General features: G+C 37.6%; 2 protein-coding genes across 5 annotated transcripts in view; both read right to left on the bottom strand.

Annotated features, from left to right (window-relative positions):
- LOC127454001 (BCL2/adenovirus E1B 19 kDa protein-interacting protein 2-like) overlaps positions 1 to 4,911 on the bottom strand; it is a 28,271-nt gene extending 23,360 nt beyond the window's left edge. The window contains exon 1 of the mRNA XM_051720897.1: positions 4,895 to 4,911. The gene's annotated coding sequence lies outside the window, so the exon portion shown is untranslated. The remainder of the gene's footprint in view (positions 1 to 4,894) is intronic.
- LOC127453996 (exopolyphosphatase PRUNE1-like) overlaps positions 1 to 20,995 on the bottom strand; it is a 25,190-nt gene extending 4,195 nt beyond the window's left edge. Inside the window, exons 1-8 of one of the 4 annotated variants that reach the window (XM_051720879.1) lie at positions 20,787 to 20,995; positions 14,807 to 14,911; positions 14,201 to 14,403; positions 8,653 to 8,837; positions 8,230 to 8,388; positions 8,018 to 8,112; positions 6,879 to 7,037; positions 1 to 5,452 (exon numbers count right to left, since the gene is read on the bottom strand). The exon at positions 1 to 5,452 is cut by the window's left edge and continues 4,195 nt beyond it. In XM_051720879.1, coding sequence (XP_051576839.1) covers positions 5,039 to 5,452; positions 6,879 to 7,037; positions 8,018 to 8,112; positions 8,230 to 8,388; positions 8,653 to 8,837; positions 14,201 to 14,403; positions 14,807 to 14,911; positions 20,787 to 20,825 — 1,359 coding nt within the window. In that variant the 5' untranslated portion in view covers positions 20,826 to 20,995 and the 3' untranslated portion in view covers positions 1 to 5,038. Of the gene's footprint in view, positions 5,453 to 6,878; positions 7,038 to 8,017; positions 8,113 to 8,229; positions 8,389 to 8,652; positions 8,838 to 14,200; positions 14,404 to 14,806; positions 14,912 to 15,183; positions 15,268 to 15,415; positions 15,539 to 18,174; positions 18,588 to 20,786 lie in introns of those variants that run through there. The other 3 variants (XM_051720882.1, XM_051720883.1, XM_051720881.1) reach the window with 3 other exon arrangements.
- Between the last annotated feature and the right edge of the window lie 28 nt (positions 20,996 to 21,023).

The raw sequence follows: 21,023 nt of genomic DNA, 5'->3' as shown, positions 1-21,023 counted from the left end.
ACTCAAGACTATCTTCCAAATGGAAAATGACCCCAAGCATACCTCCAAAGTTGTGGAAAAATGGCTTAAAGACAACAAAGTCAAGGTATTGGAGTGGCTATCACAAAACCCTGACCTCAATCCGATAGAAAATTTTGGGCAGAACTGAAAAAGTATGTGCGAGCAAGAAGGCCTACAAACCTGACTCAGTTACACCAGCTCTGTCTGGAGGAATGGGCCAAAATTCAAGCAACTTATTGTGAGAAGCTTGTGGAAGGCTACCCAAAACATCTGGCCCAAGTTAAACAAATTAAAAGGCAATGCGACCAAATGTATGTAAACTTCTGACCCACTGGGAATGGGATGAAAGAAATAAAAGCTGAAATAAATCATTCTTTCTACTATTATTCTGACATTTCACATCCTTAAAATAAAGTAGTGATCCTAACTGACCTAAGATAGGGAATGTTTTCTATGATTAAATGTCAGGGATTGTGAAAAATGGAGTTTAAATCTATTTGGCTAAGGTGTATGTAAACTTCTGACTTCAACTGTGTGTGTGTGTGTGTGTGTGTGTGTGTGTATATATATATATATATATATATATATATATATATTTAGCGCCTTGAGTACAAGAAAGGCACATTACAAATAAGAGTTATTATATATTACACTGGCGGCCAAAATTTGTAAAGTTTTGGAATAATGTACAGATTATGCTGTTTCAGAAGGAAATTGGTACTTTAATTCACCAAAGTGGCATTCAACTGATCACAAAGTATAGTCAGGACATTACTGATGTAAAAAACAGCACCATCACCTTTTGAAAAAGTTATTTTTGATCAAATCTAGACAGGCCCCATTTCCAGCAGCCATCACTCCAACACCTTATCCTTGTGTAATCATGCTAAATTGCTAATTTGGTACTAGAAAATAACTTGCCATTATAGCAAACACAATTGAAAGCTATTTGCTTTGTTAAATGAAGCTTAACATTGTTTTTGAGTTGCCACAGTATGCAATAGACTGACATGTCTTAAGGTCAATATTAGGTCAAAAATGGCAAAAAAGAATCAGCTTTTTCTAAAAACTCATCAGTCAATCATTGTTTTGAGGAATGAAGGCTATACAATGCTTGAAATTGCCAAAAAACTGGTGATTTCATACAAAAGGTGTACACTACAGTCTTCAAAGACAAAGGACAACTGGCTCTAACAAGGACAGAAAGAGATGTTGAAGACCCAGATACAACTAAACAAGAACTACATCAGAGTCTCTAGTTTGAGAAATAGACCCCTCACATGTCCTCAGCTGACAGCTTCATTGAATTCTACCCACTCAACACCAGTTTCATGTACAATAGTAAAGTGAAGACTCAGAGGTGCAGGCCTTATGGGAAAAATTGCAAAGAAAACAAAAAGAAAAAGTTAGAGTGAGCAAAGAAACACATTGGACAACATATAATTGGAAAAGAGTGTTATGGATCTTAACCCCATTGAGCTTTTGTGGGATCAACTAGACTGTAAGGTGCATGTGAAGTGCCCGACAAGACAGCCACATCTATGGCAAGTGCTACAGTAAGCATAGGGTGAAATGTCATCTGAGTATCTGGACAAACTGACAGCTAGAATGTCAAGGATCTGCAAAGCTGTCATTGCTGCATGTGGAAGATTTTTTGATGAGAACTCTGAAGTAGTTTACAAATTTTCAAATTGTAATAACAATTTTTCACATTATTAATGTCTTGACTATACATTGTGATCAGTTGAATATAAAAGTACCAATTTCTTTCCATAACAGCAAAATCTATACATTATTCCAAACTTTTGGCCGCCAGTGTATATATATATATATATATATATATATATATATATATATATATATGTGTATGTGTGTGTGTGTGAATACTAAATCCCAAATGCAGTCAAATCTTAAATATATTAAACAAGATAACATAGTACAAATTAACAGAATACAATAAAAGTTATACATAATAAAAAAAATTAAATAAAAAAAAAATTATGAAATGCATACCATTCCTCACACACAGGTAAAATTGAGGTTCGTGCCAGTCTTTGGTAGTTAGTAGTAAAATCTCAAATAGTAAAATGCAGTCCCCGTCATTATAACCAGCAGCGGGTCAGCTAAGACTCAATGTATGCGGCCAAAGACTATACTCACTTTTCATTTATAAATGACAACTCTTTTCCTATCTCACTGTGGAATCATGAGAAGAGTTTAAAATTTTGTAATTACCTATTAATAGTCATGACACATGCTCCTCCATTAACATCTATAGCTGCTGCAGATAAAACGGAAATGGCGCGCCTTAAATTAATATTTTAGGTATCTTCAACTTTCGACTCGCGATTAATCACAGATTTTGAAAATGCTGAAATTTGACTCTATATATACTTTTCATGTCAAATGCAGTTATTTACTTCTTAGGAAACAAAACAAAATGTAACAATAATGCCTTATTAACACTTTCCAAACAAAGCCTTCCACAGTGTAAAGATAGAAAAAAGGTTGACTAATTGAAAGAACAAATCCCCATAGGTTGGCAAATTATTGAAATGCGTAAATCTCTGAAACCCTCATTCTCCACAATATTAATCGGCTGGCAGGCTGTGGCTATCCACTTTGGATATGGAATTCACATGATTCACATCAGGGCGTCAAGTGCCTCTTTGAACTCCACATGAAGAGAGTTGCAGACAGTAGATGGGGTTCCATGCAACTATTTTTAGGTGAATATTGAAATCGCACATAAGAAAACCTAAATGGAAATGCTTGATATGCGAATAAACTCAACATTCGCTTATAAGTTTATGCGCTAGGATGTGGTGGATTTTCTGATGTTTCGCACAATGTTTAAGTTTTGCATAATTCAAAATGCGCATTAAGGTGATGGCAATGTTTTATTCACTTAAACAATGACGTGTTATGACCATTTGTAAAGCGCGATGACAATGTGCTCATCGGTTGGTATAGGAGTGCGATAGCTTAAAGTGACTAGCCCAACGAAAGCCCCGACCATGGCGCACGATTCTTCTCTTTTTTTCTTCTTTTTTTAAAACATTTTATCCCCTTTCCTTTCCAATTTTGGAATGCCCAATTCCCACTACTTACTAGGTCCTCGTGGTGGCGCGGTTACTCACCTCAATACGGGTGGCGGAGGACAAGTCTCAGTTGCCTCCGATTCTGAGACTGTCAATCCGTGCATCTTACCACGTGGCTTGCTGTGCATGACACCGTGGAGACTCACAGCATGTGGAGGCTCATGCTACACTCCGTGATCCATGCACAACATACCACGCACTCCATTGAGAGCGAGAACCACTTAAACGTGACCACGAGGAGGTTACCCCATGTGACTCTACCCTCCCTAGCAACCGGGCCAATTTGGTTGCTTAGGAGACCTGGCTGGAGTCACTCAGCACACCCTGGATTCGAACTCATGACTCCAGGGGTGGTAGTCAGCGTCAATACTCGCTGAGCTACCCAGGCCCCCCCGGCACACGATTCTTCAAACATAGCCCTGGTTAGTCGGAAGTGCTTAACCTACAGCTCGTCATTAAAGTGAGCGCAGGCGCTCCCAAGTATATGGAGGCTGGTGGCGTATGGCCTTATTATGTGAGCTATTGCACTTATTCTGCAACGTCTTATGGCAGGATATAATAACAATGTAAAATTAGTCTATTACCGCAAATACAACTCTCCCCAAACCAAGGAGGTCGTTCAGCTGTTCCATGACACAAGGCGGGCTCCCTCAAGATAATGTGCATAACACAGTTTACTTTTTCTTTAGTCGATTTTTCAGAAATGTGAAACATTTGGATGGAAACCCAGCTAGTGGCTGTGTCCGGAATGGCATTCTACTCATCCTACTCTTACTGCTACTGCCATATCTATGTATAACAGAAATAGTAAGAGTAGTATTGTAGTATGCCATTCCGAAAACGACCAAGGTCTTGTTCTGCTTTTAGCACTGGCATTGCCCTCTTTGAGCGTCAATAGACTATCCACACAAGAACTCCAACAAGCTGCGCAGCGGTCCCTCATGAGTGCCATACATCATGTTTGGCTTGTAGGGGATAGTTAAGATTTGACATCCTTCATTGGTAAAATTCCAGCTTACAAAGACAAACTACTTTACTTTTGTCAAGTCCCATCTGGTTTTGCTTTGTAAGAGGTATCTTCTCCACGTTTACTATATAATTGGCACGGAATCGCTGTTGTGTGTTTCTGGTGTGTACATCAGTGTAATGTCCCCACACATCCTTCACTTACAACTAAACCACTAATGTTAGTAACTACTTGAAGGCAGGACTTAATGTTGCATTGATTTGTGATGTTAAGACAATTCACTTGGTGATGGCAAACTGAGGACAAACTTGAAATGTGTTGAGAACTGGTTTCGAGTCAGTGAAAATACTTACGTTTAAAATTAAGGTACTTAATACTACAAAGATAAATAAAAACATAGGTTTGAGGCCACAATAGCTAGCATCCATATAACTACTTGTATCATAGCAAACACCGGGAATAAATTTTTAAACAGTTAATTTTATCAATTGTGAGTCACAGGTTTGCAGCGAATGCATGCTGTCACTTGTAGAACAGAACAAGTTTAAATATATTGATAAGATCTATACAGAGATGGCCTGGACAGAGGGGGAGTCAAAGCCAATCAGACTTTTGATTACTTTAGGAGAAGATCAGAATATGAATAAAACTGGAACCAATCAATAATTAGCCCAAACCTGAAATATTTTGATAATTTATAACTTATGATATCCAAACTTTAAATAACTTTTTGAATAATCTGATGCATATTCAATTTAAATCTATATGTACCAGTCAATATGTACTTAGAAAGTCAACAAAAAGGTCTCTTTTGACCATATCGTACCTTTGTCAGTTAACCAGATCAAAAAAGTGGCATTTTATTTTCTTGCCCTTGTGCGCCTCTGTATGTGCACTGTATCTTCTGGAAGGAGGAGGACTGGCCTTCTCCAGCTCTTATGAAGGACTCTGTAGAACAACAGATCTTCATTCACTGTCCTTCAGGAGATTGGTCCTCCATACTTGCCATCTTGCTAACTTTTTCCACCAACACCTCAGGATTGATTTTTGGCAGGCCATTGTCCAAAGGACAGCCTTCCACCAGACTGTTCATTGGCGTTGGAGGGACTTGGGAATCGTCCTCTATTCCAGCATCCTCAACACATTGCTGCTGCGAGTCACTCTGGTCCTGATTAGAATCATCATCCAGCTCAAGGTCTTCAATGTTCCCAATCTGAGCCAATTTCCTTTCCCTTTCCTTTAGGAATTCTGAGATTATAGGCAATACCTTCTTGCATGACGCCAAAGTGTTACCCTGCACATAGACCTTTACATCGGAATATGGACTGCTCATTGGCCGAAGATCCAGACTGGGATTTTTGGCCTTTTCTAGTGCTTTACTCATCTACAAAAAAATCAAATACATTACATATAAAAACAAAACAGTCAGCAACATTTTTGAAGTCAACATGAAACAGCATTCAGAACCCATTTTAATTCTGTAATGTGACTGCGTAAATCCATGGCACTAAAATCATGTTAACACATATAATGTTTACGTCCTGTGGCTGTGCTTCATTGTAAGTGCCTCACTGTTACCCAGATTTTTATTTTTTTATTTTGTGGTAATGAACATTAAGCCACAAATGCAGTTGATTGAGCTTAACTTGTACTGAACGTGGAATATTCCTTTAACTACAACAGTAGCCTAAAATTATTCCAGAATAGCTATTTGGCTATTGATTAACATTATTTTCCCAGACCATTAAGGTTTAGTATCAATACTGATTTCTAGATTCAATTCTGATTCACATGCTCTTAATTCGATTTGATTCCACTTAGATTCCAAATAATATATTTTTATGATTCTCAATGCGAATTTTGATGTCACAACAAAATACTAATGAGTCAAAATTGTTTCAAGTTCTTCCAAGTTTTGGATAGCACTTGACAGCATTAAAAGACCGGACTGTAATCGGATCACTAAAACCACATTCTGAGGTGGTCTGGAACGGATTCTGAGTGTGAGATGAATATCATTAAATTCGTTTCGGCGACCCGAAATTTAGCTTTGACTACCACCAAAAAATTTCAATGAAAGGAAAACCCTGACTGTTAAAGTGTTGGAAAACATTTGAATTATCCATCAATGTTTTTAAAATTCACTAAAAGCACAGGTAATTTTGACCAGATCTTTATCCGATCACAGTGGAGACGCATTTGACTGCAAGGTGTAAATTAAATCCAGCTAAAGAATATCCAGATACTACCCAGATATGAAATGCATGGTAATGCAAGTTGTAAATGGGGCCTTTGATACAAATCCACTTTTTACATTCACTCTAGACATAAATGACTCTGCTTAACAGATCACCAAGACTGGCATTTTCACAAAATTCTGAAGTGTATTTTACCGTTTAGGTGCATATTCGCATTACTGCAACTCAACAAGTGCACGCACATAAAGAAAACATAGATTCTCGATATTCGTGTTATTTGTACAGTTTTTCTCTTTACTCTCTTTTCTTTTTGGCCTGTTAAAGAGAACAACCAGTGGTTGTCTTGCAACTGACTGGTTGATCATGATCAATGTAATGAGCACTCCTAGCATAGAGTAAAAGATTGATTTTGGAATTTTAAGAATCGATATTGGGATCGCTCAAGGATAAAGGTTATTTCATGCTGGAAAATGTTGTATTTTGATGAAAAGACATTTTTTTTCTTTAGAACAATGTGCACTGATGAATCGTGCACAATAAGACCAGGATTGAATCCATTTTGATTTCATATTGACCTTATACCACATACTGATAGTACACAGTCATGAGTACCTCATCCCTGTAGACAGTGCTGGAACTGTAGACGGCGAGCTGTCGGAAGGGCTCTTTGTTGTCATTGAAAGAGATTGTCATGGCAACCACCAGGTTATAGTTATGATTGTGGCAGAACTCACAGAGGTCTTGCTGTAGGCCACGTCTCTGTAGGAAAGCCTAAAGACAAGACAGCACTTTTCATACTCAAGCATTACTGTGAACAAGACAGGTGATACCATTCATATCCAATTCAGAGGTGTTTCAACAAGACAATAGGAGAGTCTGATGTTGAGGTTAACATATGGTGTAATCAGTAGGTGTGAGACAGACTGCCCAACCCTGCGGTGAGATTAGGCGTGTCTGACTTGGATTCGGTTGTGCTTCAGTATTATTGAGGAATTCACATGAGTCATGAGGATGGGCACATGAGCACATTTTGTGCCCACAACAAGATCTCCTTCACATATTATAATCTACATTTCCTCTCTCTTTTTTGTGGAAGCAAGCACTGAGGCTAGACGCACGGCAGAAACACAAGATTCACTTCACTCAAGAGGAAACATGTCATTTGCATATGATCTTCTAAATTTAAAGTGAGCATCAAAACAGCCATTGTTGAACAATCATAGGAATACTGAAGTTATTCAGATCGTACAAGATTGCATATAAGGCATAACTTTCTTTGAGATTGTCAAATTTTTTATTCAATAACAACAATGGCAATAAGCCATTTTTTTTCCGTTGACGTGTCAATTCAGAAGTAGTTTAACTTAAAAAATATATTAAAAAAAAAACTCATCCCAAGACCCCATGCATCATGTTCCATTCATTTTTAGTCATGTAAGCCTGTTATAAATCCAACTAACAGACTGAATTAAAGAAAATGTTCAAATTAGGTTCATCCCTACTAGCCATTTTTTTTCTGCTGACGTGTCAATTCAGAAGTAATTTAACTTAAAATATAAAAAAAAAAACTCATCCCAAGACCCCTTGCATTATGCTCCATTCATTTTTAGTCATGTAAGCCTGTTATAAATCCAACTAACAGACTGAATTAAAGAAAATGTTCAAATTAGGTTCACCCCTACTAGTTGCCTTATTTCAGAGAGTGTAAGAATTTTTAAAGGTAAAGTCTAAGGTATCATAACATTACTGACCTCTAGTGTCATGTAAATGGCACTGACAGCCAGTCTCAGATCCCCACCGGATGCTACTTTCATGTCTTTCAACAGCATCTGCTCAGTCGAGAGGCCTGATATACAGTACAGTTTCATAAAATTACATAATAAAATTTTCGTTCATCAAATCATAACATTCAATTGAACTACACAGCCTTTAATAAGCAGACTGTTTTCTAAGATCATCTCACCTGACACATCAAATTTGGCATTCTGTAGAGACTGAAATAGAGCACTCCTCGGAGGCAGCTTTGGAAAATGCTTCTCCAAAAACATGGCGTACTGGCTGTCCTTAGGGGTGACTTTACCTGCCTCGGGTGCCATGTTTACACAGTCTAAGATAATAGTACCTATTAACAGAAGGCCACAATACATTTCACAAGCAATTCAACTCTGCAATGTTGCTTTACACATCACTATAGTCATATTGCATGTATGTGTCAAATCAAGAGGGTACCATGAATAATATATTCATATTCTCCATCAGCAAAATGTCAGTGAAACCCCTGCTGAGCCCATCTGATGCGTCTAACAGTGTCTAACAGATTGAACATCATCCATGCTGTGAGGCCTGCATTCCTACTAATGTTAAAACACTTCACCATGACTCTCACCGTATAAAAGCTGAGCCACCTGTTGGTCAAACACCCCAGGTGCTTTCTGGGCAATGCGCTCTGTCACCAAGGTGGCACAGGAGCCCACGGTCTCCACGGTGACAGGACAGGACGGAGATGGGGTCCTCTGTAGGAGGTGATGATCAATCACTTCCACAACAGCTTCTTCCAGCTCACTGTCAGCACTGGAGATTTACAATAAAGAACACACCATAGTGAAAAATAAATATCCTGATCTTCCCCTCACAAGTTTGGTTGTCATAATGAACTACAATCATAATTAATTTTATAATGTATTATATTACATATATTATTATTTTCATTTATTTTCATTTAGTTATGTAACTGTTAATTACATATTATATACATATAATGTATCATTATCATTTAATAATTGTTATAATTTAATAATTATGAGGCTGCAGAGTATAACCCCATATTACAATCACTGTAAAGGTCTGTTTACAACAAATCTGTGATGATTTTGCGAGATGAACTTCAGATGAAAGGCCTATTCACAGAGAGTCCATAAGAAATGAAACGGAAAAATGATTTCACGCCCTGTACAGTAGCCGGCGCTGTTGCTTTTCTACAAACATTTATACCAGTCTCCTGACCTGCCCAGCTGTCAATGCTAGAGATTAATATACTGAACGCTGTTAAAGCATTTATTTACCTAATGGACCTTTTTCCACAGACCTGTTATGATGCATTTCCACCTTCTTTAACAACGTAAATGTAGCAAACTTTTTTATATTTCCACATTTATAACATTGTACTTTGTATTATATTACCCTGGAATATGTTTAAAAAAAAAATCAGTTACCACAGCTGCGATGAGGCTTCCAACACAGCTGCTGAAGGAGTGCTGTTATCCAGCGCTCTGTATTTTTATCTTCTTTTACAAAGCTGTGAAAACGTAATCATTGATTTTTTCTTTCGCTGTTGGAGCAAACGAGTAACCAAAAATTTAATTTGCTGTGGTCTTTGATTCACCGCCATTCAAGATGACACTAGGACGTGTGAAAAGGGTCCATTTGGCATAACTGTTTCATTATGTTCTTTCCATGGTGTTGATGCATTTTGAGGAGTATATAATCTGTGATTTTTGTGTAAGTGAGATGAGTAAAGGGCACTGTTGCATATTTATTTGCACATGTATCTTGCTACGAGTATATTCCGAACAGACTCCCCAACCTCTCTTTTTATAATGCCTCGATTAATGCCTGGATAATATAACACAAGGTATAGTGATATAAATACATGTGGAAAAATTTATATTAAGAATAACAGGTATAGTTTAAAATATGATGCATAATATTAAAACCATATAAAAGAAAAAACTGGCTCATGGTCTTTTCTTTATTTAAATTATTGCAATATTTTGTTGTATTATCCTTGCAATAAAAATAGAAGTGTCGTTTTGCAATTCGTTTGTATACAGTAAAATATTGCATGTAACAAGTCTTTTTATGGGAAATTTTACTATGAGCTTAGTGCAAACGAATTGCCGAACATTACTGCCATTTTTAATGTCATGAGAATATAACAGGCACAGTGATATACTGAATGATGTACACTAAGATAAAACACCATAAACAGACATTTTAAAAAACAGACTGGGTTTATGTTTGAAGTACAAAGGGTACATGAGCTGCAACTATTTATAAGTGTATAATTTTCTGTGGTATCCATTGTTCCCCTTCAAAAGCTCATTCGAAATGAAAAATAGCACACAGTTTGGTGTGAACAGGCCTACATGCACAGCTTTTGCTTTAATAAAATGGCAGCAAATACAATTTTATAAAAGACACCAATGTTAGATGAATAGTTACATAAATAAATATAATCAGGGTTCCCACTCTTTTTAAAGGCACAACTTTCCAGAACAATTCCAGGACATTATATGAGGCCAAACGGTGTAATATTTAAGCAAAAACACATGAGAGGTCATGATGTTTACTGTGGTAATTAGATGGTTATTTTTTTCTGAATTCCATAATCAACAGTTTAATTATTACATTTTATTATCAAAATGGTGTCTATTCAAATTAATTCATTAAAACTTGAATCAAATGAAAATAAAAATTTTAACATAACATTGCATTATTTTTATAGTAGTACACATAAACAGTAGTATATGTTTTTTTTTGCCTTTTTGTTCCATTTCACGCATCCATCTAAATCAAGCGTTTCTGTGCGTTTTTGACGGTAGTTTCTCACCTCCGGATAAGCAGTTCGCTATATGGCCCAGTGTCATTATTAAAACACAAAAAGCTATAATTTCATTAAATACATATATAGTCTGTATGTGCTGCGCACTTTAGAGCGCTCTGCTCTCGGTCATCTACAAAACACACAGTGTTTTCAGTGTACGAGCAGACGGATTCACACATTTATTTTGAAGCACGCAGTACCTGCAGATTATTTATTTATTTTAATCGGTTTAATAATCACACTAGGAAATATCGTGATTTAAGTTTGATTAATTGTACATTGAAACGTTCCAAATACAGAATGTCCATTCCGTGTTTTGTAGCTAATGCCATTTTTATGACTGGATTCCGTGTTTTAACCACAGTATAAGCAAACTCTGATTGTTTCATTATTAAAAATGAATTCACATCCTGAGGTTGCATCATCATGCATCACCGCAGGGTCTGAATAAATTTTTTTTTAAATCCGTGGCCCGACCATTGTCATTGTCTTAAGTTTACAAATCAAAAGTTTATGTAGTTAACAAAACAGCAATGTTGGAACGAACAAATCACATTTTGCATTATATCAACACTTAAACTATTAGCAGAGATGAGCAGAGAATGTACGTGACAGGGCTTCGTTCATGACTGATGTTGTTTCATAACATGCACCAGCCGGCAGTGACAAAACGATAAAATGTTTTTGTATTTGTCACCTATTCAGAGTGCTGATCGTTACAATGTTTTTGTACATGTTAAAAAAACCTTGTTGGCGACACAGTCTCTATAGTCTTACTACATTAAAATATTTTCCAGGACATTTAGGGATTTTTATCATTTTCCATGACTTGAAAACTGCATTGCTAAATTCCAGGTTTTCCAGGACGTGTGGGAACCCTGATAATAACCATAATCAAAATAAACAATTCTTCTTAAAGTGATATAGCTCATTAGCCTAAAGGTAAATCATACACTTGTAGTGTAACTTGAGCGAGAAGTACGTTTACACTGAAAATACAATGAAAAGAAGTGTACTAGTATGAGTACACGAATGATGTACTTCTTCAACCAAAAAAAAAGTAGCGTGGAATGTTGGAAACTTCATACACTCAACGGTCGCGGCTTCCCCTCCGTAGTGAAAGGGCAGAGTTACCTGGCCGTGATGCTGGCCGGACAAAACAATTATAATTAATGGTGAATGTGGCAACTAGCGAAACTTCTGCGAAGACAGCACCTTACAAATGTGAGTTGAATGCTTTACCATCACCCCACGCTGTGTCAATATGTACATTATTTGAGCTAGTGTTGGACGCGCTTTAGCTAGAATCAACACATCTTGTGTTTTGAAAAATCACTTCCGTCAAAACGTTAGTGTTGCTACACATTGAAAATTCATACACTAGGGGTGCTTCTCAATCGGAAGGCTGCAGCCTAGTTAGGCCTTCCTAGACCAGTCCTACTGAGGATGTGGTCTAGGCTCCTCCTCAGCATACAGCACTAGAATGAGATGGTCTAGTAAGTGTGTATGTCAAACCATATGCTTAGAATCATGTGATATTTTATTTTGTTTAGAAAACCCATATACTTCAGAAAATGAGAAATATGTTTTAAATCTCTAAATTATTTTAGCAAAAATTTTATTCACAAAGCTAGTCATTGCCAATTTCTGCGTCATACAGTTTCTGCCTCCGTGCCACGCGACTCATATTCTGCCATTTTTTTGGTATAATTTGGGACGTGCAAGGGATTGTGGGTGATTGAAGGCCACGAATGATGCACTTGATGCATCCTCCAAAATATGAAAATGAAGGCTTCAAAACGAGGCTGTCTACCAAGGGTCCTAACAACTGAGATGGCATTTGATGGTGCTTGATGATGTGGCAGACGAGATATCTGATTGAGAAGCACCCTAGATGGCTGAGCACACAGTGTATAGTGTAAGTGCACAGTGCGTCATTTGGGACACAGCTATAGAATGTGCATTCACAGGTGTGCTTTTATTTGTATTTTACAGCGGCTTTGAATGTGACTCAACCAAGCAGAATTTACAATCGGAACTATTTGTTTTACTTGGACTACAATGAGAATATGAAGAAAGTTTGGGTCTAATCATCTCGTTGTGTGTGAACATTGATCACAACGGTGGTAGGTCTGATCACTGACAATGATGAAACGGCCTACAGAGAGGAGGTGCTCACTCTGACACACTGGTGTCAGGAGCACAACCTCTCCCTCAATGTCAGCAAGACAAAGGAGCTTGTGGTGGACTTCAGGAGAAAAGACACAGAACACAGTCCCATCACCATCAATGGAGCACCGGTGGAGAGAGTCAGCAGCTTCAAGTTCCTCGGTGTCCACATCACTGAGGAACTCACATGGTCCGTCCACACTGAGGCCGTTGTGAAGAAGGCTCATCAGCGCCTCTACTTCCTGAGATGGCTGAGGAAGTTTGGAATGAACCGCCACACCCTCACATGGTTCTACACCAGCACTGTAGAGAGCATCCTGACTGGCTGCATCACTGCCTGGTACGGCAACAGCACCGCCCACAACCACAAAGCCCTACAAGGGATGGTGCGAACTGCCAGACACATCATCGGAGGTGAGCTTCCCTCCCTCCAGGACATATATACCAGGCGGTGTGTGAAAAAAGCTCGGAGGATCATCAGAGACTCCAGTCACCCAAGCCATGGGCTGTTCTCACTGCTACCATCAGGCAGGCGGTATCGCAGCATCAGGACCCGCACCAGCCGACTCCATGACAGCTTCTTCCCCCAAGCAATCAGACTTCTGAATTCTTGATCTCTCACGATCAATATACATCAGCACTGCACTTTATTAATCTTATTATCTCACACTGGACTGTCATAAATTATATTCTCTCTTAACAACACACTGGCAACTGACTATCAACCGACAGCCTGAATGTCAATACAGTACAATACAACCTACTGTATATTTTATAATACTATATATACACTATTTTTATTGTATAATGTGTATTCTATATTGTGTGTATTGTATACTGTACAATATTCTATATTGTGTGTATTGTATACTGTACAATATTCTAAATTGTGTATTGTATACTGTATATTGTATGTTATTTGTATATTGTGTTGTGTATAATTAGGTGTATATTAGATATGTAAATTGTGATGTGTAAATCTGTTTATTGTAAGTTGGTATATGTCTCATCTATGTCTCATCACTGTCGTGACTGCTATGTTGCTCGGAACTGCACCCAAGACTTTCACCCACTATTGCACTTGTGTATATGGTTGTGTGACAATAAAAGTGAAGTGGTGCAGTATTTGAAATGCATATGTGCCACAGAACAGAACACAGACCTGGGCAGAACGTTGTGGTCGACCAGTGTCAGTGTGAGCTGTTTAGCCTTGTGCAGGCCACGGAGGTCAACCTCGTCCCTGAACAGCAGGTGGTCCTGGGATAAACCAGTCTCTCTTAGCAGAAATATACTGTCAGAATGCAAGGGAAACTCAGCCCGTGGTATATTGAGTACAGGCACTGGTACCCTCTTAGAGTCCAGAGTCTGCGTCAGATAAAGAATGATGAATAAATCAATATCCTCTCCAATTTTACAAAAATTACAAAATTACTTATAGGGTGCCCACACTTTTTGACCAATTAACTTTTCAAGTTGTATGTAGTTCCTTGATGAGTACTTTTAAAGATCCTTTTATAGAAACTGCATAGAAAATGTATATCCCCTATAGAAATTCCATGCCTTTTTCTTGATATTATAAAGATTTTTTAATGACCTTTCCAGGCCTGCAAATCACCCTGATATAGAAAATATAATCTTAAACATTTCTTAAAATAAATTTGTATTATAAAGACTGGATATAAATAATGTCTATCATAAATAACATCACAGCTCTCCTGCTTTCCACTAACACAACAGGACATAACAGAGTTTACTAGGTGTAGCATACCTTTGAAAGAAAGTAGGCGAAGGTCAGTGCTGATACCATGGAGTCCATATCACAAGCCTCATTCCCCATTACAACATGCAGCCCAGGGCTGTTCTTACTACAACCCTAAGAATGAAGGAAAACAATGTCAGACTGCTGGACTAATACAGGACAAGTATTCATAACGTATACCTGCAAGCATAGCTCATAAAAATGCATAGTGGCTCTATTAAACCAGGCTAACAAACAACATTAATATGTGAAGCCTGTCCTTGGTTTATGCAACAGTATCAGGCTAGCTGTGAGCAAATAATTACAGAAAGGAATTATTATAGCTAAAGTTACTGAGATTTTGGCCTTACGAAGGCACCACTCTAATTAAGCAAATGCAAACTGACCTGCATTAGAAAAGAACAAACTAAGGACAGCTTCCCAACAATAAATAAGTAACCAGTAGTAAGCTGAATGTTGAAAATGCATCCAATAGCAGCAATGGATTGGCTGGGAGGGTTCTGCAAATCCAACAAACAATGTTGACCTCTTATGATCTCCCAGTCACAATATAATTGACAGACAGTGTGAGGTGGGGTACAACATGCCAGAGATAAAACACATTATATGGCTTCCCACCAAATATACTGTAAACGGCAGTCTAGCATTCCTCTTCCAGGATGTCTTTATAGTTCTTCAAACTCGAGTTATACAAATACAGGTATCTTCTGACCTCCTCACAAACACACTCTTGACTTGCACATCAACTGTTGTTTTTTAGCTTCGTCTCATGATGTTTAGTGGTGATTACATCATCTTCTAGCACTTCTTCGTGACAGCAACGGCTCAAATGTGAGTGTTGCTACCTTGTGGACCCACTAATTAGTGCAAATAAATCAAGGTGTATGCGCATTTGGGCGTGGTTAGAAAAATTGGGCTGCACGCGTTCAGTGCTTGAGCATTTTGCTGATGACGAAATCTGCGTCACGCGTCCTGTGTGTAGATGCTCAGCTGCACGTCGGACTGAAGTATACTTTGGGCTTAAGTCTCAAATCCCATTCACACTTTTGCATATTCAAACATGCCGTTTGGTGTTCTTGTCATTAAATCTGGCCAAATTTGAATATGCGCATGTGTGTGTGTGTGTGTGTGTGTGTGTGTGTGTATATATATATATATTTTTTGCCATTTTTGAGCTTGACAGCCACTGGTCACTATATGCTTTAATTAAATGGAAAAGAGCACCATGAATATTCTTCACAATTTTTTCCTTTTGTGTTTCCCAAAGAAAACAACAACAACAAAAAATATTGGAATTTAAAACAATGTTTGTTGGCTGAGTAAATGCTGACAATTATGACTTTTGGGTGAACTATTCATTTAAATAGAGCTAATATTGATAACGGGCAAACCCAGAACCCTATATTGAAGCACATTTGATGGCCTACTTGTTAAATGAAGAGTACTTTTTTATTGAATAACACTGAACGAATCATCCTGGTTTCAATACAGGCTTTTATCTGTCTTTATAATGACTCTCCATCCAGAGTTAATTAGCATTTGGCCAGCTCCATTACTCCAGCTGAACATAGAAGCTATGTGTGACGTCAGTGTTAAATGATGCACTCTGATCCAGGAAGCAAGATGGGGTTTGTTTTAAATACTGAACGACAGACTGTTTGGTCAACACACAGACTGAGGTCACAGCTGGCACAGTCATGAGCAGGGCTGGGCAGTATCACAAAAACCTCAATTTATCTTCTCTGAAATGGCTTAAAATGGTGTTTTATTTTTCAGTCAAATGAACTACCATTTTGCTCACACCATTGTTGTAAAATACACCAGGAATCTAGGTAAAAATAATCAAGACATTGTTATTAACTAAATTAACACAAAGAACATATAATATTTATTTGCACCACCAATAAAAAAAAATACAAAGAAATAAGCGGCAACTGAAGATTTTTTTACTAAAACATTTTCATACACAAAAAATGCCACTCTGGGACTTCTGTGAACATTTTTGTGTACTGAATCAAATTAATCGTTGAATAAGAGTTTTGAATGAATTCACTGAAACAAACAGTTTGAACTGACTGACGGAAAGGATTGTGAAACCAATCTAATGGCGTGGTCTTTCGGAAACTTAATAGTATAATAAAGTGCATTAAAATCATTGCAATATTCACAGTGTTGCTTAATGCAATATCGTGAACATCTGATGTATCGCCCAGAACTAGTGATGTCCGATTCCCGAACTAAATGTTCTTTTAAACCCATTCTTTTTTACTTTGTTAAAGGAATATTTCGGGTTAAATACAAGTTAAGCCCAATTGACAACATTTGTAGCATAATGTTTATCAACTCATCCCTCCTTTTCTTAAAAAAAAAAGCAAAAATGGAGGTTACTGTGAGGCACTTACAATGAAAGTGAATGAGGCCAATTTTTGGAGGATTTCAATAATAACAAAATAACTCTCATCAATTCTTCTATTACAACTCATGTATTATTTTAGCCGTAAAAACTTTAAAGCTCAAATAATACGAGTTTAAATTGGCGTTTATACGGTCGTTTTAGGGTTTACGGCATTACGTCATTATGGCAACAAAGTTGTAATACTGGATATAACTTTCCACAAAAAAGGTTGGCAAATGATTTTATCACACTAAAATCATGTTAACTTGCATAATGTTTATGTCTTGTGGCTAAACTTTTGAAACAGTGAGTATTTTAACATTAATGGATTGGTCCCATTCACTTCCACCGCAAGTGCCTCACTGTAACATCGATTTTTACTTTTTTAAAGAAAAGGATGGATGAGTTGAAATAATTGTTTTGTGGTTATCAACATTATGCCACAAATGCTGTTAATTGAGTTTAACTTGTATTGAACCCAGAATATTCCATTAAAGAGTAAAAATGTGAAAATGGAACAATGTTGTTCACATAATGGGAATCATTAATATGATGAAGAATTACATTAGTATTAATATTGGCAACACAATCATTAGTGATGTTATTACCAATGTGTAAAACAATAACATTGGAGCAGTAAACAACATCTGATGCAATCTATATAACCCAATAATGAAAATACTGTAAAAATCTATTTTACTACAAAAATAAAATGCAAAATGCTGCGTGGCAACTTCGGAGAACACTTTTAAGTGAGAACTCAGTTGTGACTCTGAATCGGTTTAATGAAACAAACCGTCCAAATAAACTGATTTGCTAAAATGAATCGGACTTCCCAATGCTACCCAGCGCTAGATTTGAAGCTAGTTGAACAGATGGACTTGGGTTAGGTTTGGGTGATCGCTCTCTCTCTCTCATGTGATAATCATCACCCAAAACCCTGTAAGATGAGGAAGTACAGATAAAACATGCTTATTCATACCCATATGTGCACATCCAAGGAACAGCTCAGGAAGTCAGGGCGATGTGAAATGGACCACGGGACAATGAGTAAACAGTACAGAACCTCTGGGTGTTGGGTCAACGAAACATGTGGAAAGAGCACTTGGCTCGCTGGTGTGCTCTCTATTTGCAACCTTATGCTTCAATGCAGGCAAAAGGCACTTTAACCATGGTGCAACCAAATAAGCTTGCCGTTTCCCTCTCAGTTTCTTCAATCATTGACTGAAGTAATTAAATAACCCCTTTCTGCTTGCTTCCATGGGCTGAGAATCACACTTTAGGTTAAACACCAAGTAACAACAAGGCTTGAGTCTGTCTGCCCAGCAGTTGGTGACAGCAGGTGTCAGGGTGTTTGGGTTTAAAACAACAGTGTTTTGGTTAGAGATGCAGTGCTGTCTGACAGATGCGGCATCAAACAGCAGGTATTATTGTGTCTGCAAATAGGGCCACCTTAAGTCATGAAACTTAATACATTAAGCTGTAAAACTAGAAAAGTGGGAATGGTTTTTATTGACTAAACACACTGACAGCCTTTTTAATCCTCAGAAAGTACAACTGCATATCTGAAGCCATCCAATATATGCCAGACAGCTTGCAAAATTGATATTTTAAAGGGTTGTGAAAAGTATGTTGGTTATTGATTGTACGGAGAAAAGATTCAAATAGTGAACCCTAGTATTTGAACACTTAAAGGGATAGTTCACCCAAAAATGAAAATTCTCTCATCATTTACTCACCCTCATGCCATCCCAGATGAGTATGACTTTCTTCTGCTGAACACAAAGATTTTTAGAAGAATACACCGATCAGCCACAACATTAAAAACACCTGACTAATATTGTGTAGGCTCTCCTATTGCTGCATTCCACGGTCCAAATCACTGAGATTACATTTTCTCCCCATTCTGATGGTTGATGTGAACATTAACTGAAGCTCATGACCTGTATCTGCATGATTTTATGCACTGCAGCCACACGATTGGTCGATTAGATAATCTCATGGATAATTGTTGGTGTCAGATGGGCTGGTTTGACTATTTCTGTAACTGCTGATCTCCTGGGATTTTCACACACAACAGTCTCTAGAATTTACTCAGAATGGTGCCAAAAACAAAAAACATCCAGTGAGCAGCAATTCTGTGGATGGAAATGCCTTGCTGATGAGAGAGGTCAACAGAGAATGGCCAGACTAGTTCAAATGGACAAAGACTACGGTAACTCAGATAACCGATCTGTACAATTATGGTGAGAAGAATAGTGTCTCAGAATGCTATTCTGAGATGTGGGTTGGCGCTGTTTTGGCGGCACAAGGGGGACCTACACAATATTAGGCAGGTGGTTTTAATGTTGTGGCTGATCAGTGTATTTCAGCTTTGTAGGTCCTCCCAATATAAGTGAATGGTGACCAGACCTGTCAAGCTCCAAAAATCACATAAAGGCAGCATAAAATAATCCATAAGACTCCTGTGGTTGAATCCATATATTCAGAACCGATATGAAAGGTTCACGTAAGAAATATAAATATTTAAGACTTTTTTTTTTTTTTTTACTATAAACCCTCCTCCCTGCCAAGTAGGTAGTGATACGCACAAAGAAAGCGAATCGCCAAAAACAAAAGAAGGAAAATGTGAACGTGGAGATTTATAGTGAAAAAGAATGATATGTTTCTCACCCACAACTCCCATATCCCTTCTGAAGACTTGGATTAAACCACTGGAGTCTTATAGATTACTTTTATGATGTCTTTCTGTCCTTATGGAGCTTAATAATTTTGGTACCCATTCACTTGCATTGTATGGGCCTTCAGAACTGAGATATTATTCTAAAAATCTTAATTTAAGTTCAGCAGAAGCAAGTCAGTCATACACATCTGGTATGGCGTTAAGGTGAGTAAATGATAAGAGAATCATTTTTGGGTGAACTATGCCTTTAAGCCACACTTAAAATTTAAGAATGTCAGGCATTAGGTAAAATAGCAAAGCAAGTCGCATTTATTTTAAAGAACCATTTCACAAAACAGAAACTGGTTAGGTTTTCAAATATTAAACTAGATATAATTTTTCAACATCACGTTTTTGAACATTTTCTGATGTCAAACTTTAGTGGAACATGTCCACAGTTAAACTGACCATTTATGGTTAATGGTGAATTTGTGGTAAAATGACATCCACTAAAACTTACTTAAATCCAGCTGGTAATTGCATTCAGTGTGACTTAAGTGTATAGTGGCCCCAAAAGTATTTGGTCATTTACATTTAATTGAGACATACACTCAATGACAGTACAACCAAAATCTAATTAATAAAAACCAAACGTGCGAATCTACTTTCTCTCACTGCATGTGCTAATTTCTGTCATGTAACGCATGCGGACGGGTTATATTCACGAGCGTCACACCATATGACTTGTGTGACAAGATCAAGTGTACAGCAAACATAAGCAGACATTATTTTTTTTAGCATGCCCTCATGTAGGATAATAAACATTTAGCTTTAAAAAAGTTTGAACATGTACTGTGTAAGTACTCACGAACTCGCCTAATTATAAGTGTAAAATGGATGAAGTGGGCAGACTACGCGCATCATAGTCTTACCTTAAGCACATCGCGACAGCTCCGTAAATATGCCTCCATTGTCACACGCAACCCGAGAGTTTTCACGTAACGAAGTAGCCTACAAGCTAGTCAAAATGCACTTGAGTGCCTCTGAAATGTGTACAGTGTCTCAGTGCTTTACTGAGCGTAAGTTTTAGCAGCGGAATTCAGATTTGCGAGAACAGAAACGCAGACACACACACATACATATACACAACGCGTCTCTATACTGACGCG

Source organism: Myxocyprinus asiaticus, chromosome 16 (genome assembly GCF_019703515.2).
Source record: "Myxocyprinus asiaticus isolate MX2 ecotype Aquarium Trade chromosome 16, UBuf_Myxa_2, whole genome shotgun sequence".
Lineage (NCBI taxonomy): Eukaryota > Metazoa > Chordata > Actinopteri > Cypriniformes > Catostomidae > Myxocyprinus > Myxocyprinus asiaticus.
The sequence above is the reverse complement of the archived record's forward strand: the minus strand, read 5'-3'. Positions and strand labels throughout refer to the sequence as shown.